At 40.4% G+C, this 24922-nt stretch overlaps 2 protein-coding genes across 3 annotated transcripts in view; one reads left to right on the top strand and one right to left on the bottom strand.

Moving 5' to 3' along the window:
• The window catches only part of LOC136339209 (sphingomyelin phosphodiesterase 1-like), a 49742-nt gene extending 25698 nt beyond the window's left edge, over positions 1–24044 (top strand). Inside the window, exon 11 of the mRNA XM_066282261.1 lies at positions 24033–24044. The gene's annotated coding sequence lies outside the window, so the exon portion shown is untranslated. The remainder of the gene's footprint in view (positions 1–24032) is intronic.
• The window catches only part of RhoGEF3 (Rho guanine nucleotide exchange factor 3), a 104432-nt gene continuing 79724 nt past the window's right edge, over positions 215–24922 (bottom strand). For both annotated transcript variants that reach the window (XM_066282253.1, XM_066282254.1), the window contains 9 exons: positions 19434–19592; positions 4568–4907; positions 4204–4516; positions 3711–4145; positions 3324–3648; positions 3042–3170; positions 2902–2986; positions 2597–2836; positions 215–2531 (listed from right to left, as the gene is read on the bottom strand). In XM_066282253.1, coding sequence (XP_066138350.1) covers positions 2368–2531; positions 2597–2836; positions 2902–2986; positions 3042–3170; positions 3324–3648; positions 3711–4145; positions 4204–4516; positions 4568–4907; positions 19434–19592 — 2190 coding nt within the window. In that variant the 3' untranslated portion in view covers positions 215–2367. The remainder of the gene's footprint in view (positions 2532–2596; positions 2837–2901; positions 2987–3041; positions 3171–3323; positions 3649–3710; positions 4146–4203; positions 4517–4567; positions 4908–19433; positions 19593–24922) is intronic.

Genomic DNA, 24922 nt, shown 5'->3' with positions numbered 1-24922 from the left:
TCTGTGTTGAAATGAACATCCGATCACGGAACATCTCCAGTAATTGGACCTGATTGGTGTCAGTAATATTGGTATCTCGGGTCAACTCTTATTTTAACTAACCACATCCTATTTAGCTATAATTTGAAGTCGACTACACCTACCTTCGGTTTTCTTACTTAAGGCAAGGGGAACTGGAAGCAAGGTCACAGCTTGCAATAAAAACGAATCCAACTCAAAGGTGAAGAGGTTTAATAAAAATTAAAAGTAGTAGGTATAAAACATTAGTATAAACAAAGATACAACGATAGAGTCAAACAAAATATCTTAAAATGCAGACTTGGTCCAAGAGTTTCAGTGAGGCTTGGGGATGAAAAGATGCGTTCACTGTGCGCGAGGTAATGATAGTCTTGTCACTATTGCTCAGTAAATACATCTTAAGGAAATATTGAATTCTAAGGATTTCAACTCATTGATCGAGCGACGCTTTCTTTGATATTTCACAGAGCCGTATAGTATTTATTTTGACCAAAAGCTCGAAGTCAGCGATTTAAAATTTCTTTAGGCATGTTAACTTCGCGTGGGCTCATGCATTTATTCAGTTACATATCATTCCCTGGCAATTGAGCTGTAGTTCTTATTTAAAATGGCTGTAAAATCTCTTTCTAGAAGTGCGTAAGTGTGTCTCTGCCTCATCAGCGCCCTTTCCCTAACTAAATTTGATTAATTATTCAAATAATAATTTAAATTTAGTTCGAGACTAATTACTCAAATAATAATTCAAAAATGTTTCTGATAAAGCGGACGCACTTAGATTCTCGCAGAGGGTGATTTTACAGTCATTCTGTCCAAAGGTTAATATTTTTTCCAATTCTTTCGTATGTTGACTTTTACTCACGTTTTAGAAAGAAATCTAATTTTTCGCCCAATTTTTTCTGCTTCATTTTCTGGTTGTTTATGCTCAATTTAACCTTCTATTTCCCCATAATAACCAACTACAACCGGAGTAATGAACGGCAGACAGATTAGCCTGCAATTTTTCGTTTTGTAATTTTATTATTAATTTATGCTAAACGATATCTCGCGGAAAATTAATCCTCAATTCAATTTAAGTTTCAAGCTGACTGGAGCTTTGGCAAAATTTAATTAAAATTAAACTTTTCGTATTACATGCCATTACATTCTGTTTAAATACGATACAAATACACAAGTGTAAGTGACTAATTAGGATTGAAAACACAGCAGATAAGTGAGGATACCCAAAACACAACTGCGATCTAATTAATACCCTGTGGCAATACGAAAATGATACATGATGCGTATATTTATTAAATGCACATCAAACGCTTCATTGATAGTATAAAAACTTCGTTTCGTGATAGACAGGTAAAGCAACGAAGCTTTTTGGAGGTTGATAAGGGGGTAACAACAAGACATAAAATTATCAGTCGACACAAAGGGTTAACAGAGTGATGAAACTATAACAAAGGCCGTTCAACGATAAAATATATTTACATATTAGGCCCATTGCTCCATTCTTTCTAGCACAGCACAGTTGGCACTAGCCAATATCACTTTAGTCATATTGCATTAGTTTCTCAACATTTAGCACTTCACATAGATACAAGTATGTACACGAGTTTGGTTTCTTTTCTAGAGCTTTGATTCTTATAATACCTACTATAATGAATGAGGTGTGACTAGTATTGATCTGTACAAATGATTTTCCTTTGCATTCACAAATAAAACGGTTGTTGTGAAAATTATTCAAGCCCTAACAATTATTGTCATTTCTACATCAAGAGACAACGCTTACGTGACCTACAACGCATAATATACTTGAGTGGTGTAAAATTTTCGATGATATACTTACACGGTAAATTAACAGCTCAGTCCGCAGTTGAAAAGTAAATTATCATCAGCATCAGCTGAGCGGAACAGCCAAATGGAGTAAGTTCGATATCTACATATTTCGAAATACGCGAAGAATACGATACGGTTCCAGTAGGATGGAGCATAACCACGTTACCATATTAATGTCCGGCGTTATCTCGACTGAACCTTTCCAAATCGGTGGATAGGGACGCGAGGATTACTAGAATGGCCAGCACGATCACCTGATTTTACCCCATTAGCCTTTCCCTTATGGGGATATGCGAAGAGTATGGTGTACCAAACAAAACCCACGCGATCTATTTGACTTAAAAGGAAGAAAATCGTTTGCGATTAGATCGGTTACGCCTCCGATGCTGATTAACGTTAAAATATCGTTTTTACGCATGTCGACATATGCAGATATTCAATTTATTCCATTTGGCTGTTCCACCCTGTATAAAATTTCATGGTTGATATCAAACTTACAAACTAGTTATTTACATGCGGGTTGTATTATGGGATATCTCTGTGCCTGGATTTTTTGCCTGCACCAAAGTTGAACCACGTCGCCATTTTTCTTCCGATAAGTGAGTGGGAGTTGGAGGCGGCTACGTTGAGGTGTACCATTGATGATCCCAAATAACCGCCACTTTCTTGTTTGGTTATTTTGGTACCATCTGACGTCGAAAATTCGGGATTTGTTAATATATTGTCTAAGGAGTTACGGATAAGATTTGCTCACGTCTTGCTTTTCTCGGTGGTCGTTTTTGGCGGCAAGCGGCAATTTTGGCTAATTTTCTTGCGGCTGGTGGCAGACGCAAGCCGTTGTCCTTATACTGCTCCACTAACCGCCTTTCCTCCTGGAAGGCATCCAACCACCTTTGTTTCTCTTTGGCTGAACGACAGCAGAACACAAACCACTTATCTTTGGCACCATCCAGTAGTTTGATCGCATGCCGAACGCTAACGTTGATATTTGGATCTGGAAAGAACATTTTCGACTGAAAACACTTTCCGTGATAGAACCATAAAAGTATTACGGCTTACCTTTTCCATCAGGTACATCAATAATCTCACTAGAGTCTAAACAAATTCTTCCTTTATACACGTAAGTATTCCTCTTCAGAATATCCTGAAATGCACATTATTAGAACATTATTTCGTCTCTGATGTGCTACCCTCGATACCTTTTTGCAATACACGACTTGACGATCGAATAAGAAAAGCGTAATATTGTTGGTCCACACCCCTGTAGTGACCCTGATTACTTCCCCTTGTTTGATGAGTTGTGAGCTCATTTCGATAAGGTCCTCACCCTGAGATGGAAGAAAACAAATTTGATTAATTTCTGCAAAGCCATGTAAAATATAAATAAGAAAGAGCAAAGATCCAAGACGTTTCTGGATTACCAGAAGTTGGGTGTTATTCATAACAATATTTCAAAACTGAAAAGCATTAACAAGACCCACCTCCCAACCATCCACTCGTAACTGCCATGCCGCTAATTTCTCCAAACTCTCCATCACTCTCTTCCTCTCATTGATTAGCATGGCGACTCCTCGCATCACCTCTAAAGCTTCCCTAATATTAGCGTAATCCTCATGATCAGTGCGGGTGTACTTCAGTAGTTCAGCCAACTGAAGAGGGTATTTACAGATTCTCTGCACTGGAGTCAGCAAGTAGCCATCGAGGGGAATCTCCATTAGACCGCGCATCAGCCTACAGGCCTCGAAGAACTTGCTGTATTTATTGTTTTGGTAGAAGTCTTGTAATGCTGCGGTAGCCAACGGATGACTACATAAATTAGTGGGTAATAATTATTTTTGGGTTTTGTGTGTTTTGTTGTTTTATAGTACCTATTACAGTAATCGGAATACATTTTGAAGCCCGAACTATGCTTGAGGAAGCATTCCCCCAAGCAGCTTTTATGGGGGGCTTCTAGGATGATGCAACTCTCCAAGTCCCTGAGAAAGCTTACTTGAAAATGCAAGATTTCTTCCAAGTTTATGAATATCGTCGCTATTTGTTCTTCAGTGAACATGTCTTTGCGCTTCCTGCATTCGGACAGGTAACCTTCCGAAACGTCCCGAAGCACTTTCACAAAATCCCTTTCGGTGTGTACCAATTCGCGCACCACACTAGTCCGTACCTGGTCATTTGATAGTAACGATATGCTCGTCCTTCTGCGAATTTGCGTGGACACCGGTCGACCGGACGCGATTGCCGCCAAACAATCCTCCACTGTGTCCTCCTGACTGACCCGTAATCTCACAAATTGAGCCGGAAACCACCTGTCAAAACCATTATTCGTCCAAATAGCAAAAGCGGCGATAAAACCATCATCTTTACCCCCATCGTCCATTATTGGAACCCCACCACCATTCCCTATCAGTAGTGTCCTCCACTTCAATCACGTCTCCTGCCCGGAAGGGCAGCTCGTCTGGTTCAATAGATACATGATCGAAAACTGCTTCGGCTAAAATCACCATGTCTTCGTCAGGTTCTGGCAGTTCTAGAGACTTTTTATGGCCGGTGAGAGACGCTATGGAAGACACGTCTGAATCCGACATTGTGTCTTCATCAGAGACGTTGTTAGCCACATTTGTCATCCGACTGTCGTGCTCGTCTTCACTCATCGTCGCAGTAGGACCGACAGAATGATCTAAACCAAAGTCTTCTATAAAACCCTCATTCACACTAATGAGCAACTTACTTGAAGTCTTCAAAAGCACCAACGGTGAGATTTTGTCAATATCAACAGGCTGGCTTAACGATCTTCTCAAGGCGGGTCGTCGAGGAGGGGCCCCAGGCACATGTCTACGAATCACTAAACCATCCTCATCGTTTTCATCAGGGGGTCGCTTTCTGGGGCTGAGGGGGCGCCTGGACAATGCCATATTGCGCAGTAGTCTGCGTGCAGCTTGTCGCTGCTCCCAACCGAGCAGCCGCTGACCGCCCAGATCGCTGCGCGTACGTCGAACTTGTCTAGATGCGCGTCGCTGATGTGGATGGTTTGGTGGTGGCTGCTGGATTTGATGTGGTTTGGCGTCAGCCTGCAAAAACACACAGTGAAATGCCGGTTGGTCCTGGTAAGCTTACACAGAGCTCGAACTAGTGTTTGTTATTTCTGGAAATAACGCGAATTGGCGCCATGTTTGTTTTTGGAAATGGAATGCCCCCCGTATTGTCATTCTGGATTAGTAGCGAAACTATACGAATATTTCGTGGAACTACTTTATTCCAACTCGCGGAAATAATATTGGAAGTGGTTATGGAGCTTCTTAAGTTAATACCTTTTCAGAAAATCGAGTGGTTTCTACCGGATTACAGAAGCCACCCAGTAGGTTACAGGGAGATTGTGTTCAAAAGTACAGGTGTTTGTACCGTACAGAGTTGCATTTATGCTTTTTATCATACTAGATTCAATACTATTAATGTGAGCTTTACTTTGTGGTGAAATATGCGTAAATACATAACATAGGAACCTGTCATCATGAGCAATATCAATATTTATTGAATGCAGCCCTAAAATTGTGAAAGGTTGCAGCACCTGACAAACGTTTGCAGGCGTCATTTCTATACCAAGGGAGATATCACCCCCCCTTAAGTAATGCTTAACGGCAGTTCCGAGGGAGATGCGGATAAAGAGAGGACAGGGGGTTAAGTCGGTCGGCGCCCCCAGGATTGGGACGCCAACCCGACACAAAGGGGGCAAATAAGATCGCCGAGTGCCAAGTCCCCAATGTCTGCTTGCAGATTCCCCTCAACCTCTATGATAAAAAAAAGCGTCATTTCTATACGGGATTTAAGCTAGCAAAGTGGTGCGCATTTCGTCAGGGCCGGCCTTAGCAAATCCGTCGCCCTGAGCGAAAATTTTAATCACCGCCCCCCTACTCCCAAGAAAAACCTCTGATCAGGGAAGGCCACCGCCTTTCCTGATGTGCCGCGTTGGGCCGTCCAACGTCACCTCCACCTCCTCTCCCCCTCGGCCGGTACCGAGTTTGGCACTGCAAATTGCTAGAATTTAACCTAATTTAATCCACTAATGAAACAAAGACAGAACATAGCAATTTGAGGTACCACACGCCTAATGTTGTGGGTTAAAAAAAGAGAGTAAAACCGGTAATACGAACACGAACACGACATTTTAGATCCACAATATCCATAAACTCCTAATTTACGAGCTTGTTTTCCGAAACGTTTTATGAGTTATATTTTAAGCTTGTTTGCCTTTAAATCTCATCTGGAAAATAAACCAGAAAGCATAATCGGTGTTAGATAAACCGATTATATACTCATGACTAGTGAACCGGGGGGTTCCCTCGTGAGAATTTCACAGTATCTTGGTGGTTAGTTGAATTTGAATACAAAAATAGAGACGAGTCCGTGAGTTTCACATTTATTTTTTGTCCGTTTACAAATATTTGTTACACGTAATTTTACTAAAACTTAAACACTGAAGTTGCAAAAATACCAAAGAGCGTCGGGGAAAAACTGTGTCTAAGATATTTGATTTAATTAAAGCTTCAGCGTGACGCCTTTACGGACCATAATTACCAGAAGAGAACCTGTTTTTGGTACGAATTTCAGAAGTAAAGTTGACTGTTTAGATTGGTAAAGTTGTTACTTCAGACTTATAAACTTTACATGCGAACGTGAGTTACATTACCAGCAATGTTCTAGTTAAAGATTAAATGTATTTATTTATATCTTTAATTAGAATAATTGTAGTGGTAGGACGATATCAGAGATATTCGCGGAGATATTGATGTATGAATACTTAGTTCTCGACCGGGATGCACCGAAGACAGTTTGCTATCCAAATGAGGCAATAAACAGATTGCCCCTAGTTTCAGCTTTATTTAGAAATCAATAATTCATAAGGCATTTGACTCTGGTAATTATTATCATTATTCATTTAATATCGAAATAACGGCAAACTGCAGACAAGTAAATAATATCAAGAACAGCTTACCATTAAAAATCTTTAACGAAAAAGAATCTAACGGTTGTTAATGGGCAATAATCAGGAAAACTGTGCTGCTAATTCTATTTTTATTGACCATGCACATTCACGTTATACCTTCCTTCGTATTAAATTACTACAGTAATCGGTAAAGCTAGCTGGGGAGGGGCCTCATTGGAAAAAGAACTGGAATCCTTTTATAGATCATCTCTAATATCAAAACTCTTATCACTAATTAGACACACAAAATAATGTTACAATGATTATCGTGACGAAACGGTTTGTCTTCTGATAAGAACCTTTTCGAAACAGCCCAAAGTTCAATACAGGAGTACTGTGCGTAATGTCGCTCAAACCACCACATCCGGCGGTAAAACGTACATGAAACCTCCTCGAAAGCAAAACATGCAATCGCAGACCGTTCGAAACTCTACAAAATTCTCCAACCTCAACGATGTAAAAATTTTGAAAGAACCCCACCTGTATCCTTAACACAGACATCAGAAAGCTGACGAGGTCTTTCGCCATGGTTCTAAACGGTTCTGAACACATACACACACTGGGTAACAAGTGGTCCAATAAAATCGTCTAACACAACTATTTACACCGCTAATCCAAATCGAACAAACTGTAAAACACCAATATAATACGTCACGGAATAAATCTCTGCAAGACTTCAGCGTCTTTGCCCTCGAGCGGCACTGGGACTGGGTGGTGAGTGTGTACTTGGTACTTGCGGTGGACCCGCCAACCATAACGAAGAACGACCGGTTCTCGTCGATGTTCGGATTTGTACTTAAACTGGGTGGTACCATTGTACGAAGTACAAAAACACGATGAGACATAAAGAAGGAGAATAACGGAGTGGCGGGTGGAGAGACGGACACGGCACCCCATTGTCCAGGTATGTGCGCGCCTCTGCTTAAAACGCTCAACATGAAGGCTGTTGTGTCACAGTTCACCAGGACCCGGCAACTTTCCAAAACGATGTCTGCTGTTTGTTCTTCTGTGTAGCGTTCCAAGTGCACCAATGCGTTTTTAAATAGATTTTCTTCCTTGGCCGCAGTTCTGAAAATTGTGATTTCTACGTCCCGTTTTACTGATATGAAAGGAGTTATCCCTGGAACAGTTCTACGACCGATAAGGTATTCTCAAAGCTCACGGATCTTAAGACTTTTCTAAAGTTCTGTTACTTTTAACGCTCTCAAGCCTAGAAGGAACGCGTGCGCCTCTATACGAGCTTTTTCCAAGATCAGTTCTGACTGATGAACCTAAGATTTTTTTTAGCTCGGTGAGTACCACCCCCAATTTTCCGATAAAATTATCAGACTAGTGGCGCACTTTGTTCAGGAGGCCGTAGGAGGAATGTACTAAGCCTCGTACAATTTATATCGTCTGATAACCGCGGGTACCATGTTGTATACACTGTGCAGCTGTCTTCGATGGCGTGTGCGCCAGGTGCAACGAACGACTTGCAGCATCCGGAGATCAAATGGTACTACTACCAGATGCGCCAGCTGATCTTGTAATGCACCACGTGTTGTGTACCTCCACAAAAAGGACACTTTAAATGGGCCCGTCACCTGGAGAAGTGGTTTCGTGTTGCCCTATTGAGTTTGTTCAGCTCGAACCCTTTCGCTGGTTTTGGTACTTACAAATTGTTTGTCGCTATCGCGCACGTGTCTGCGTGACGACTACGTAAAATGTCTTCAGCTGCTGCTTTCGGTTAGTTTATTCCCGTAAAATCTTGGCTGAAGTCTCCTCGATAATACAATTGCAAACTCCCTATCAATGTAACGCAGATGCTTCCTGAGCCTTCGGTAAATATTTAGTTACGAGCGGCAATATTTATAAACTAATTTCGATAAACACAAGCTCGGAATCGTTCTGTTTGCTTCAAATAAATTGAATTCTCTGAAATGGTCGGAAATTTCGTAATTGGATAACAAACGTGTACCGTAAAATGTAGGTGAGGTAAATAAATATCTGTAAAACTCTTGTAAGTGCGTGCTTTCTAGTATTCCATTTAAGGAATCACCTCGTTGCAAAATGAATTTATTGAATTATAAACGTTCTTGGGGTGATATAATTTGTTGCCTTAACGGATCTAGATACTTCTATCATGTGCGAGATAAAACTTGGGGCCGCAGTTTAATAAAGTAAATGAGAAAACTCTTCCATTACACTCAAAATAAGGGAGATTGAGGAAAACGTGCTACTTCGTTGAATGCGTGCTTGGCAAAAATTAGTCTTAAATTTACCTTATCAAAATGCCTTTACACACCATTTAGATTTTTTTCAAGTAACGATTAGAATATTATTTGCCCCCGGGGATTTCCCCATTATACACGCGCAAATGCGAATGACTGGTGCACGCCAAAGTTTTGTTTTAGATACCGAGGGCGTTTCGAACTTCCGAATCACGTCTCGTGTGAAGAAATTCGAAAGAAATTCAAAAGAAATTTGAAGATGCCTTTTAGGGGTCTTAAGGAAAGACCACCGAGCTTCATCTTGATGGAAGGCAATTTATTGTTACGTCATATCGTTATTCTGAAAAGTTGAAAAATAAATTGTTTCGCATAAAAATGGGGCTGAACGGTCCTTCTTTGAGGATCTTTAATAAAATTTGCAATTTTTCACTCCGCACAAGCCCCGAGGCGCAAAGTTTCAGGACACCTATGGAAAGTTATTTGTACGTTTGGGGGCACATTCATAATATTTGATGTGAAAATCAATCGATGGTACAAATTAAATACTAGCAAAGAACAATATTTAATGTGTAACGAAAGCCGTGTTGGAAAGAATGCGTCGGGAGCAGGGCCGGCCTCAGCAAGTCCGGCGCCCTGGGCCGTCAGTGGTGTCGCCGATCATAAAACCGAAGACAGGAAGAAGGTCCGCTCTTGTTAAATTAAAAAACACATTACATTGGGTATTTATGTACGTATCAATTTACAACGGCAAAAGCTTAATTTGACGTGAATTTTGGGTGCAATTGTCGGTTTTGAAGCAAAAATTGTGATAAAACGCCCCCTTTTTTTATTTTTTTGGTAGACGATTTTTTCTGCCCTCTTCGGGTACGCAATCTTAGCCCCCCAGAAGAAGAATAAAATAAAGAAAGAGATTTTAATAGGAACGAAGAAGAGAGGCCTACTTTTGAAGCCTCATCGGGAGCTTTACGAGGGTGAAGCTTGGTGACAAAGCTTTTATCTACAATGCAATGAGAGCTTTCCAAAACTTTACACCCTGATAGCTGGCATTGTATTGTGGATGAAAATATTAAAGCGAAAGTTTTAATGAGTTGAAAACGATATCGTCCAGAGATACACTTTAAATGTGGTAGTTGTCTTTCTTTTCGCTGGGTGCTGAAACCGCAAGATAAAAACGGGAAAGTGTTTTGTGTACATAGGTCTGGTACAAATACCCATTGACAGATTAAAAACCCTAAACTTGAAAATGGATTAAAAGGAACTTGGAAGTGATGTCGAAAACCTACAGGTTTTATTTTAATCGGTTTTGTGGGGTTTAGAACGGAGCGCTACAAGTACTAAATTAACGGTTTGCTCTCTATTCACTGCGACCAAAAATGATTTGTCCATTGCGTTACGTGTAGTGATTAATTGGCGTACCTGTGCTGTTAAAAAATTGTTTTCCGAAGCTTTCGGGTATTATTCAGGGATCATCAATGTTTTTCCCTTGATATCGATTTCGCCCCATCAGCATCCCTCTGCCCCTTCGCCGATTTCCTTGTTTACCTTGTTGGTTAATAAATTTGTACCAATTTTTATCTCTCGAGTTGCTTCTCTCCTTTTTTTTCGATTAATTTGAACTAATCCGGAGTTAAACGGAACTGTTTACCTCTTTTTACGAGGAGAAGAACCTTCGGCTTGATTTTCGATTACGTAATAATTTCCGATATTTACTTTACTTCGGATATCGATATTTATATGTTTTGCGAAACTTCGTTTATTTTGCTGGTTTCAATCAAGGAATCTGAAACGTGTTTTCGCTTGGAAAGGCCCCCCCCCTTTTCCATAGTTTTCCCGGCCACGTAACACCTCTTTCGGGGGGATTTGACTTCGCAAGCTCCCCGCGCGCCTTCGAACAACGTTCAAAAATGAACCTCTCTTCAACTTGGCAATGTTCACGTCGTTCCAGCAACATCGAGCAAATCCAAAAAGCCACCGAACCACCTTGAATGCTACTGTGAGATTTATGGTGCACGCCCCTTGTTGATCAATGCTTAAGGAGCTGAATATTTATTGTTTTGAATGGTGCCTAATAGCGCATATCTGCATGTAGCACCAAAGTGTCACTGATTGATTTACGATACGCATAAATCACTGTAAACGTCACGCTACAATCCTCACTGAAATTCTATTTGTGTTAATAATGAGTTTTTTAACTTGTCTTTGACGATTGTGTGTATAGGAAGTAGTAAACATGAACATTATGCAGAGATTCGAAGCTGTTCTGTTTCAGTGGAACGACTAAAACAAAGCTTAAAAATGCAGTTTCGAGCGACTGAATTGCGTAAATCAAGATAACAAGCCTATTTGCCTTTAGCAATGTCATGCATTTTTCATATAAACGGTGTAGAATAAATTCGACTCGCAGGCGACTGACAAACTAAAAACCAGCGAAATTAGTTCAGTTCCAGAACTTTTTATTTACCTTTTGTAAAAACTGTTATTGAACGTAAACCCGTAATCGTGACCAAAAACATGTTTTAAAAAGGAAGAAATTATAGAAAGTAATCACTTCCTATCGGTTCAGGAACTGCTAAATGTAACTGGAACCACATCGATCTTTCGTCTGATTGAACGAGCGATACAAATTTTCCGCGGATCGATAAAAAATTAATCACCGACAAAAAATCATTAATTATTAACGCTGTTTCACTTATGGGAAAAAGCAGTTTAGTTTCTCTACGATAAAAACGCATTAGCGAAGTTAATGCAGCACCGCAGACAACGGAACTTGTAGTAGCTTTAATCATGCGTTGTTAATTACCACAACATGTCTTAACCTAGGTCAAACGTAATGGGGGGGGGTCAAAGACCTATCAGCACCTCCACGTGGCATCCCCTGGACGTCTCTCGCCCCGAGTCCGTTCCTGGAGGCAGGAGGGAGTGGGAACAGACGCGGAAGTCAAATGCGGGAGGAAGGACCGCAGGAGGCCGGGGCGAAAATTTCAAGGGAGTAAACGTCCAAGGGTTTCGTTAGCAGTTTTGATTCTGTAACGTAAGGAGGGACACCTCTCGGGAGAGAACGCAAACGTGCAGGAACGGTTTCCGTCGCCGAAGCAAACATTTCTGTCGCACGTGTACCTCAGGACGGGTGACGAAACGATACGGAACCAGAAGGGCGTCGGAACAGCGATCGGAAGGAGGAAGAGCGGCGTTGCCCCGCAACTCGAAAGGACACAAATCGAGCATGGGGAGTCGCCAAGGCATCACGAAGGCCCTCTCGTTTACACGAAGGGCGAAAGAAACGTACAACAGGGACGAAATGACCCAATGATAGAGTAGCTGTTGCGAAAACTCTCGGAATCGACCAGCAGATAGTGGATACTCTCCGATCCTGACCATCTATCCCTCCAGAGTCGGAAAAAGTCCTCGCGTCCCGATGTTGCGAGGGAGCAGACGCTTCGGCGAGTCCCACGCTACCCGGACTACCCGGAACGTCAGGTATGGCGTCTTTTCTGGAATCAGAATGGAATTCTTCTGCGACGTCCAATTCAAAAAGAAGGGTTTTACACTCCCGATCGGTGGCGCTGTTTAAGACATTTCGGCTTCTTCCGCGACTGCGCACCTCGCAATTCCGTTTTCGCGAATCCGCCCCTGAAATTCGATTGCTCGCATTTTAACGCAACCGTTGCGTACTCCAAACATGGTCAATTTCTACAGAAAGCGGACTTTTCTCAAGTATTATTAATTAAACTTTTTCCTCAGTTGGGTGCCAAGAATCAAAGTAGGTAGTGGGTTCTTTGGCATCATCAGCAGAAAGTGTGTCTTCCTTTGAAATATGGATTAAAAAAAAGCGCGTCTCATTCTCCCATGATAATGCCTATACGAACTTTCCACTTTAGGCGATCTTGCTGGAGAATGCATATTAATAAAACGCATGAAATTCAAATTTATGCAAAAAAATCTTATTGTTTTAGCAGCTTTCGTGAATAATGAGAGCGCAGAGTAAACTCCAGTTTCAGTTTTAAAGCGTGTAAATAATTCTTGCGGTTTCCTTGAAATTGGTCAAATTTATTAGTACTTTACTCCGTTTTTGGGTTAAACAATGGGAACATAATGCCATGAGTTGTATGTGCTGTGGTTAGAAATTTATTGAGGACAATTTTTGCTCCGAACCGATTTCAGTGCGATGTAAATTGCATTTTTTTTATCACTCGTAAACGCAATTGTTGCCATATAACGGGGGGTTTTAGGCCATTTCTGGTTTTCAGGCCTCTATATGGTTTTTATAGACAGAGGTTTATGCGTGCAAAAACGACACACGTGAAGCATTGTTTTTTGGTGGGCGAACGGATTAAAGCTTTTGCCGCGAAAACCAGCCAACAAATTAAACCCCGTCTCATGCCTCCTGCGGAAAATTTCCTCTTCGGAAAATTTATAAGAGATATAAAATTCGGGATTTGGCTGATAAACATCAGTAACTTTTAATCTGATTCTGTCCGAATCTTGCGGTGCGTTCTACTTTCTCAGCGCGGACGTCCTGTAAGTCAAGGGGAGTGAGTTATTCCACTGGAGCCCCAAGTCTCCGTGTTCAAAAAGGAAACGAATACACGTTTGGTGATATTTATATGTATCGCAACTTAGTGATAAGTCCGTGACTAATAATAAACAGACATCGATTGCAGTTACTGGTACGTACCTCCTTAGTCCGTGTTTCGGTCTTTCCCCTCAGCCAAACCACGCAATCATTTCAAATGAACAATTGAAACGACTTCTCCGATTAATCTAATTTCCGGTCATTCACGAAATCCGGAGCTACTTTTATGCCGCGGTTCACCACTTTCTTGAACTCGAGCGACTTGTGTTTCTGGACTGAATTATCGTCGGTAATCAGCACTTTTTCTCAGAAACAAATCAGTCAAAAGGTCTTTTATGCTTCTAAACCGGGCACGCCGAAAGAAGTCTCGCACACAATTACACTCACCAGCTGCACCGGTCCGGTGTCGGAACGTCGACCCTACACTGTATACTGTATAAGTCGGAAACGTTGTCGGGACACTATTTGCGATACTCGACAAAATTTAAATGCAAGGACCTATGTTACACCTGTCTACTTCACGTTTATGTACCTACGCGTAATGCACACACTAAATTAAGACGGCGCCGACGTTATGGATTTTTACTCGGCCCCGTATATGCCTGCTGTCTGAAACTACTTATCTTAGCAGGAACAGAGGCGTAGCAGGCGCTCGTCTTGCTTCATTTATTCACGTCGATCGCACAGTGCACAATAGATTGATCTGCATCCTGTATAATAAAATTTTTCCACACCTTGGTTTGTCCATTGGCAGGGCTCACGTCGCAGGATGAGTCCAAACAATGAGCAAAAAGAAAAACTTGAACCGTCAGTCGATGATGTTCTGGTGTAAATCGGCCATTTACGTAACGATGGTGTTGACTTTTGACTGTCCGCCCCACGGCGTGACGCAGGGATTAATACAGGGTGGCCCAACGAATACGTTTGCAACTCGATTTTCAGCATTTAAAATTAAAATGTGTGAAAATATTCGGACCTACCAAGTTCCGGTCTAAGGGAGACAATTTTTTTTTGCATTTACAACTTTTCGACCCTTTGAACTGGAGTGAGAGATACTCTCAAAATTTTTAATGGAAAGAGGTATCGTTTTAAAGTTAGTGGTACCCTGATTGTGACCTCTAGGCCAAACCTCCAATTTCGAGTTACCGCCATTATCCCCGTTGATCTCAAAGTCAAAGCTTCTCAAGGTCTGCGGGGAAAAAGGTTTCAGTTAATAATTAATTCATCACAATAAGAGCTGCAGAGTTCAACATGAGGGTGGGAAGACCTTTAAAAGTGAGGCATTACTGAATCGTTTTGACGGAGGCGAGTTTTACCCTTCGAACTTAAAATAATGTACTTTTCTGTTTGTAATTTTTTCCCTTGAAAGGTGGCTGAACGGAAACAAAGCGTTCACGTTATTTTTCTGATCAATTATTCACTCCCATGCAGTAAAATAATTTTTTTCAAACCGAATTTTGCGTTACGTTACGTAACATTTCTGGTCCAACTTGGTGACATTTAAGAACTACACGATTAGGGGTAAAACTCGCCTCCGTCAACACGATTCAGTGGTTTCGCACCTTTAAAGGTCCTCCTACCCGCATTGTAAAGAGCGCAGCTCTTATCGTGAACGATTAGTTATTAACTGAAAGCTTCCTTCCCCACAGGCTTTGACAAGCTGTCAGATCCACAGAGATAATGACGGCGACCTTAAACTTGGAGGTCCTAATCTGGGTACAACTACCTTTAAAATGAGGTATTACTCGGCACCCCTTCCCATTAAAAAAAATTGCGGGCAACCGTCACCCCTGTCCGGGGGTTGAAGTTGAATGGCTCGAAATACCATAAACGAATCGTCCCCCTCGCATCAAAAATCGACGGGTCCGGGCGTTATTACACATCTTAGAATCGAAACAATTGCTTCAATAGGTATTCGCATGCTGATCAACAGTGGTTGATTCACGGAGTTGAGGGAGGAGAGCTGATGAAAACACCAAGGATTATAAGTAGAGAAAGTATAAAAACCTCTTGGGAGGCTCTAAGATAAAATTGAAAAAGAGAAGACGAAGCGGCCTTCTTTCTGCTTCAGTGAAGAGTGGGATATAAATAGCGATAAAAACTAGCAGGACGAGCATGCCAATGAGACGCAAGGTGAATTTATAACACGTTCTACAGGAGCTTCAAAGACTACGAGACGGTAATATTTTCTAGGATAAACATTATGATTCAATAGGCTCGGCAGTTGTATAATTCCTGCACGGTGTCACGAAATAAAAAAAATATGACGGTTCTGCAGAATTGTTGATAGTTATTGCCAAACACGTTATGGAAGACAATAGTACTCATGTTATAGGAGATTGACTCCACTTTGGGGCATTTGTGCATGCTTTTTCCCATTGAAGAACCCGAACCTTAAAATCGCACCTTTTCCGTGATCCCTCAAGCAACAGGGTTCAAGTTCTCCGTTTATCTGTACCTTACGATTTATTGATGTTCTTTTTGCCCCCACGCCAGGAGGTTCCTTCTCTTTTGACGTGAACGCATTCCAGGCTTCGGACCGCAAGAGGGTTCTTCTATTAGCTTACGCAGACGTTGGGTGCATTGAATGACGCTGACGTACGTTCGTTTTTTCAATTTAGACTGTAACTGGTTAATTTAGCGAGTTAACAGGTCAGAATGTAGTTTCATTCCGGTCCTGTGTTTTTATGGTTTCCATGGAAATCTCACCGTGGAGATCACAATTCAAAACGCGTTATGTCTCTGTCATTGGGATCCAATTTCTGCTTGATTTGGATTAAGTGTAATGTAGCTTTGTAGTACCTAGTTAAATCTAGTAATTGAAAAAAATTGTGAAGGCTGCAGAAGACGTGTGGTCCACAGAGAGCTCAGTTATAAGCGCTTCGAGATAGGAGCTTCACCGCCGGATCATAATAATAGATCTCACAATCTTAGAATATTAATTGAAGAATGAGGATGGAGAAGTGTCGCCAGCGGTAAACAACTGGGATCTCTTGCTAGTCTCAAGTACAAACGTAGCACAGAAATTTTGTGGGCTGAAAAGTAAATACTTTATTATGGACAAAATACGTATGTAAATGCGGCCCAAAGTAGGCTCGATAAGACTCAAAAAATCATACGATTGGGGAATAATTCTTTAGGGCTGCAGGATTTAAACTGGATATAACCAGGCTCCACTAAAGACCGAAGCATTACAGACAACGAAGGATTTTAATCGCTGTTTTTAGATTGATGACCTTTGGAGGAATATGGTACCTTTTCTCGGTACCCGGCGGGTCGGTGCCGGAGCAGGATATGAATTATAGAAAAACCATCAAGTTCCGAAATAAAGACTCGATCCATAAAGCAAATTTAGCCAGTTGGGGCTGCCAAAAAAAAAATGAAAAAAGGGGACAATTCAAAGGGAACGGTGCATGAAAGGTGCCAATGGATAACGATGAATAATAGTTGTTCGTATTGCATCTGATGATGGTTATAGCTGCGAATTTTAGTGATTAATCTAAACGTATTAAAACAATTTTGATGGCCTGTTAAGCCTAATTTGCGAACTTGAGGAAAAATGGAAAATACCTCACATGGTCCAACATTTTTCAGTTCGGCTCACTGATAAGAGTAATTAGTGGAATTCCGGAGTCTAGATTGCAGAAATTCGTATGCCACACGTCAACACGACCTTAAGTGGTGAGTCCTGTCCCAAATCTCAAAGAAGTGTTCCGACATTAATTCAGTTGTTAAACGGTGACAGTCCTTATATAACGAGATACCTAATTAGGAACAGTTAACCGATGTTTAACTATGCCAACCTCTAAATAGCATTATAAACAAAATCGAATTGTAATGAATGTTATGAGCAATAGAAAGGGAATTTGCAATTATTTAATGTCAGTGGCGTTGGACAGCAATAATCTCGAATATTGCATACCAAATTGTCCGATATAACATTGTATGCCCAGATTAGCTTTCCATATTCATTTCAAATATTAATTCCAAAGGACGTGAAATTAAAATAAATTATGTCTGGGCTTGTTGAATGTAGGAAGCGTTTTGCGTTTTTTCACGTCATTAAACCGGAGTTATTACTGCTGAAAAGTGGAGCTATTCCATCCACAAAGCTGAAAGCTTGAAACAACTTCCTTCTAACTTTGCTAATTGTAGAGCTTACAAAAGCAAGAACATAGCCATAGCTATATTAATAGACTCTACATTAAAGCGAAATGATGCCACTTGCAGGCTTCTAAGCGTGCAATTTAATGCCGGATTTGAGTTAGAGATATGCTTTATATTCATAAACTTAGCATATGCAATATTTGCTTAACACACTCTACACCACTGGGCACACGCCTAACAGATTAGTTATTTTTTTTGTTCTAGCATTGTGTTACCTACATCTTCATTACAGCATTTTTACCAGTTAAATCTAAATTTATAAGCCTCGTTACCGGATAACGCATTAAATCTAATGAAATTCCATCCGTGGTCGTAATTTGACATAGAGAAGCTTTCGAGCTTTATGTTGAAATTCTCTAATACCTCAATTTGAAGCTCCATCGTTTAGAATGTAACCGCGATAAATTTCACTTGAATGCGTTAGATGTTTCATAGCTGTACTGCCCTTGAATGCATTTTTTGTAGGTAAAAAGGTACGAAAGTGCTACTTGACGATGAAAAAAATTTTTGCGAAGTGAGAAAAGGAGACAAAGACGGAGCGAAAGAATATCATGAACGTAGGCAGTGGGGCAATTAAAACAAAATTAAGACTGACTGATCTGTTGAAGTCCAAAAAAAGGACCTTCAGCCTTATAAGAGCAGCTCAAGACACATACCGATCGAAGAAAGCGATGCCATATGGTTTATTGACTGGGCTTATTTCGTTAATTCGGTTAACAAAATTCTTAAATTTAAAACGTCGGGACGGTTGTTAAAAACCACGTTACGCCACTGATTCTTTCCGACTTCAAAATATGCTGATTTGCTTTACGAAGTTTTATATGAAACGTCAGAGGCGAACAGATTTCGCAAGTGTTTTCCTCGAGGCCTGACGCGGCAAGTCCACTTTACCAGCTCCTGCACTGCAACCTTTCGCGCACACGAACACACTGTATATTCTTATAATGTTCACTTCGGGCAACTTTGTGGAGAGATGCAATGGGATTTTGCCTCGTTTTTGTGCCATAATGTATTGAGGACGTGTTTAGTGACCATTAAATTTAGGTCGATTATCGGACTTTTCCGGTCTGTAAATCGCGACTGGAGAAGGTAACTCGATTGAACTCAAATTTCCTGCTGAGCTTTTATCATTTTTTCACCTTGGAATTTTCCGCTTTGCAACTCTTTCTCTCTGCGTAGACATTTCTTCAATCGCCAGGCGATTGAGCACGCCAATGCTTTGTTACTCAAAACCTTATCCTTTAGGCTTCCCTTCCTGACTTCGGGAAATGTGTGGGAAACATTATCTTTTATCTTGGAACTAGCGAATAAGTCGTTTTATCGGGCTTCTGCTCGAGATTCAATGTTTGTCGAGGGCGGGGTTCTCATTTACTCTACATCTAAAATTACACCGTCTTCGAATCTGGCAGTTTCCTTTCATACCCGGTGTGGTATTTTTAGAAAAGTATCTGGTCATATGCTTCACAGGTTTATCAGCGAACTCGGTCAAATTATGATTTTAATTGCGACACGACCGGGGAGATGTCGGATAATAATTAGACGAGTTAAATTCGCATGTAACGTTAGAGAATCTCAACTATTTCCCGGGCAAAGAATTTCAGGCATTCAAGGGGTCTTTAGCGCGAATTACTACATTGCAACACAAAATTACACAGGTACTAACCTGATACTTGTCAACTAGAGCTGGACTGACGATGTCGGAATGAGGCCTTAGGGGCAGCCTACCAGGAGGTTTGCGTCGGGGTATCGGGCTATCGTTGGAGGGTCCGTCGGTGTCATGTGATTCGCTACTGTCCCCGGTACCTCCGCCAGTACCAGGTATCTGGAACACAAATATGATTTTTAAGTCGATATTCGTTACACAGTACTCGACCAATGAAACAGAAACGGTGACATTTTTGGCTAAATACATCATGGAATATTCCGCGAGCCACCGATTTGTTTCGATGATTGATTGCAGCCTGCCGTTGACGGCGGGGCCTTCTTTACTGGCAGGAATTGGCCCCTTCGCGAGTTGATAATACAGGGCGTTAGCGGGAAAATACTACTTTTACTCCGGCGAATAATTTGATCCACATATTTGACCATTTGGGAGTTCTCCTGTCATATATAAGAGCAACGGCCTTCGGAGCCTTCTGAACTCCGATAAGTTTTTGCTTTCCAATTCCGGAATCGTAGCCTCATTTCCGAACAACGCCCTAAGTCATATTGTAACAGATTTATAAGATATATATGCGATCTAATTTCCATTAATCCAAATGAATGCTCCTTAGTATTGGGGGCGTTTCAGCCAGGGAAACTGGGGAGAAAATAAATAGCCTTGAGGAAAACCGAATTGTAGGTCAGAACTTCGGTAGTTTACCAACTTTAAAGTTGCATTTAATTCTGCCCGGTACTCGATAAATTATCATTGTTTATAATTAATAGCTTGATAAGGACGCATATTCGAACACATACTCTGGGACTATTCCTTTGATGAAACTAAATGCGATTATGACAAACCATTCTGTTATTGCCCATATGGCAGACGCAGGGTGATTTTTAGATAATTGCAAAAGAGCAAATCACTGCCAGCGGCCGCAATCAGGCAATTCCGGCCAATCAAAACTTTCAGGAAACAGCGACGTCAGATCAGTAATTCACGATACATTTGATTCAGCATTTGACCTAAGGTAACACCGTTTCTGGTCAATTAGTGTGGGGTACTGTACTTATTAGCTTAACAACTACTATTGCCTAATTAAGGTGATATGAAGCGAATCATGAACCAACCCTACTTAACGCTTTTCAAGGAAGCGGCCTCAGCATATAAAACTAATAAAGTTCCTACCTTAATTCAATTCAAAGGAATGTTAAACGGATTATCTTGGGCAAGGGATTGAGCAACATTACGACAGGAGCAACAGACAGGAATAAAATTTATTAACCGAATTTGAATCTAGATTGGTCCGCCCCGAACTCCCCTCTTTAAGTCGTTTGTTAACCTTTCTCGACTTTCCTTCCGGCCGTATCCTTGCAATTTCAATATTACCTTTCCTTTGTGGCCTTTAGTACTCAGGCCTTCCATAAATTGACCGAATTTGTTAGATACGATCGTAACTCAGGAGAATAAATGCGCATACCGTTAACTGGAGTGAAGTGAGACGATTTTCAGACATACAACTTTAGTTCAACTAATAAGGTACTTCTCCTCAAACTAATGAGAAAACTTTGCCAACCTGTACATCGAAAATAGTGAGTTTTTGACCGTGGGTCTATTAGAATTTTTTAAAATTATTTTTGCGGAGTCCTATCGCCCCCTGACGCATCGCCATGACGATACGTTACCACCTGTACATCTATTTCATTCCGGTCTTCCACATTAGGGCGAATAAAGGATTTTTTCAGTGTCCTGGCGGGCCTTAAAAAATGACAAGCAATTTGTTATTACACACATCGATAAATGCACGAATAAAAAAATTCAACAACAAAAACATGAATCTTCGGCTGCCGGCTTATCTCCAGGTCAACTCCTTCGGATCCAGCTGCATGTTCTTCCAGGGCACGAGCCCTCCGATCATCTTCTTGTTCAGTTTGATTGTTGTTAATTTCTTCGCGTTCGGGATTGAAACCGTTTAATAAGATCCTTTTTCCGGAACAACTGCCCCTTTTTCTCTTTCCCTTACAGCCCGCCTCGCCCCAGTCGACGGTACTCGACAGTCGTGAGGTATTGAGGGAACTCGAGAAGTACTCTTTGAAGTAATCGATCGTTTTAGTGCCTTTGAGTGATGCGTAAAGACGAGAAAGGTCTCATTTGCATTATAGTCAGGACCAAAACAAGTTACTATTTATACGGAAAATCTCGGGTAAGTTTTTCTACACGGAACTCGTAAGCAAGATAAATAATGATTAAATTAGAAGAAAGTAGCCCCGTATTGAACTTGTTCGTGTTTTGATTCAAAACAAATCCGGAATCCAAAACTGCTACAATATTTATGGAGCGATTATATATAGGGTGATCCATTTTGCGCAAGAAATTTCGCTGTTGCGCCCCGTTGGGGACAAACTGCATGGACAAAAATATCTTAAAAATCCAAATGAACAATCCATCCGTCGGAGTGAAGCTTAAAGAGATACTCTTTCGTTTCGTCGTTTAGATGAATAATGTTCGTTTTCAGTGACGTCAAAATGACGTATATTTGTTGCTTCTGTCCACACCAGCATTGCTCTCCCAGGCCACTTTGACGTCATTTCCGAGGAAATTTTTACTCTTAACATTTAAGAATTTGGCTGGACATCAATGAACCATGATAAAAAGGTTTCAAATAAATTAGACACGAAACAGCGCCGGCATCAGCCATTCTCGATGAACATCAATATATTATTGCATAATTGGCGGTTTAAATGGCGGAGTATTTCAGTTCAAAGATTTATAATTAAATTTCTCTGTTGGAAATTATGCAAGGGCAATAACATTTAATTGCTCGTGGCAGTATGTGTGCCGATAAAGCTACGAAACGGGGCTAAAGCTTAATTTCCGCGAGGGCCCAAATAAATTGCCGACGTAAATGAGGTTATAACATTGCCTTTATGCTTAGACGAAAAATTGTCGCCGGATTGAAAAGTGTTGAGCTTAAAAGAAGTATTATTCGGTGAGATTTCCAGATAAATTTATGCCACTGCGTAACAAAAGGAAAATCACATGTAGTTGAGTTTTAATATGATTCAATTGGCACGCTTGATAGATTTTGATGGAACGAATACAGAGCGCCTATGTCCAATTGCACTATCAGGTTTCCAGTCATCCATTACTTTCCATTGATGGACAACATCGCCAGCTTTTAATGATTTTTTTTTATTACAGAGGCGTGGCAAAGTTCGCCCTGGAGAAAAGTTGTCCACTAGTCCGGAAAACCCCCGGAAACTCTCTATCCTTCGCTAGTCCTGAATGTTCCTATAATTCTCAAAAGAAGAAAAGGAAATGATCGATTTCACGTTTTTAAAGTGGACAATTCCACGGATAGTTCTCTGCAACTGCTGGACGTTAACATTAAAATAAAAAACTTGCATTGCCAGAATTTTTTTCCGGACATCAATTTTGCACCTCTTAATATTGAATTTAAAGCGAAATTCGTTAAAATGATTATTCTCAACGTTCATTATTTTCTTTCCCCGTAAATATTAATTATTATTTCAATTTTACTTTTCTAAGGGTCGGTACGTTTCACTGGGAAATTAATACGCAAACTTTGCAGGATCTCATTTTCTAAATTGCGGAAACTCAACTCTTATCCTGTATCAACTATATAACGGGGAAATAATTTTGCCGATATGCCGCACATTAATTTTCCAAATCTGGACTTTATAATTACGCTCCGAAGTGAGGGTTCTGAGTAGAGAAATCCTGAGGATGCAAAGGCTGAATTAATGCGATGCGAAAAATCGCTCCAGAGCAATCAAAAGGGGATGAAATGCGAAAATCTCATCACTGAAACTCAAATATTTTAGGGTATCCGAATACAGATAATACACGAAATGAAGGGGAAATCGTTAAACGTTTATAACGGTCATCGCTAGATTAACATGAATGCAACATGGAACGCCGGTGAAACCTTTTAATAAAAGAAAATAACTATTCAAAATCTTTTGACCTTTCCATTAAAAAAAAAAACTCACCATCGAAGAAGAATTCGATAGGTATTTCGCCTGATGAAAGTACGATCGAGGAAGTACAATGTGGCACAAATAACTTCTCACTTTTGATTAATTTCCACTATAGATACTGCACTCCTTGCTGCCCAATCACCCACAAAAAAATTAGAAAATTCTTGACGATTCGATCCACGTTTTGAGAGAAATTGGATTTATTCCATCGACCTGAATCGACTATTTGTTTACGATTTAAATCGCCAATTTGTGACCGTCACCTTGAATACGAGGCTAAATTGGCGAAGTGAGGAAAGCTTGTACTTAATCATTTAACTTATTTATAAAGTATCAGCTCTTTCGGCCTGATGGTGGTAATTAATGGGATTTCGGTGTAATTGGTATCGTCTGCAAATGCCGATTTTCAAAGGATGTTGTTAAGTTTTGTTAAAAAAATCCAAGTTTGGGAAATAAAAATGTCAGCGAATGTCACTATACGGAGTGTTTCATTACAGCATGAGAAAAATTCAAAAGGTGCGTCTGTTGATGATTCCAAGAAAAAAAGTTCATGTGAACGTGGATGAGTTTTCGCTTCCTGTATAAAATATAAAATTATTGAGCGTGAAATACGTACACAAATATTTTGAGGACAAACAACGTTTTTAATTTTACTAGTAGCGTTTTCAGTGATATAGTGACCATTTTGAACGAAAAATATAGCACGCCACTGGTTGGGAAAAAAATTCAGAATCCTCCGTATTTCTGTTATTTTTCCGTAACGTTGACCATTTTCATGGCACAACTTTTTCCCTAAAATCGTCCACAAATTCGCTCTGTGAATTTTTGATATACTATTACGAAAAGCTCGGTATTGTCTCCATTTATTTCAAGTATTTTCCATAAACATTTTTCTAAAAACTAATTAATGAAACATTTGAGCGAACCAACAGAACTGAGAGAATGACGAGGAGACAGAAACGCTTTGAAGAAGAACTTTGTCTGACGGTGTGTCGAGCTAGTATTATCCAACGAGGAGTCATATCGTCGCTTTATTATTCAAATACGGGTACAGATTTATTGAAATCCAGGTATAAATTTACCAGGAATATAATTTCCATGGGACTGGATTATCGACTCACTAATGAACCTCCTTTTCCAAGTTAACAATAGCCTTAGGCTCCCACAAGTCTTGTCGCAATTTTGGAGATACAGTAACAATATGTGAACATTTTTATAAAACTTAGGAAAAACTTATACATTAAAATGCGAATGACTGTACGTCGCACCTCTATTTTTTGACGATGCAAAGAGGTGCAAATTGCGAACACAAGAATAAAGATTTAATTCGCACCTTTCGTAAGTACATTTATGTTTTCATTAATATGTAATTTCTCAGAGTACGAGGTGAAAGTATCTTCGCATTGTCGATAGGAGTTGAAGGCGACGAGGTGCATATTAATCAGCAGTTATTCTAGAAGAAAGAGAATTTCGGGGCTGGAGGAATAAATAAATAGTATATTATTTAAA

This window comes from Euwallacea fornicatus, chromosome 5, assembly GCF_040115645.1.
Source record: "Euwallacea fornicatus isolate EFF26 chromosome 5, ASM4011564v1, whole genome shotgun sequence".
NCBI classification, from domain to species: domain Eukaryota; kingdom Metazoa; phylum Arthropoda; class Insecta; order Coleoptera; family Curculionidae; genus Euwallacea; species Euwallacea fornicatus.
The sequence above is the reverse complement of the archived record's forward strand: the minus strand, read 5'-3'. Positions and strand labels throughout refer to the sequence as shown.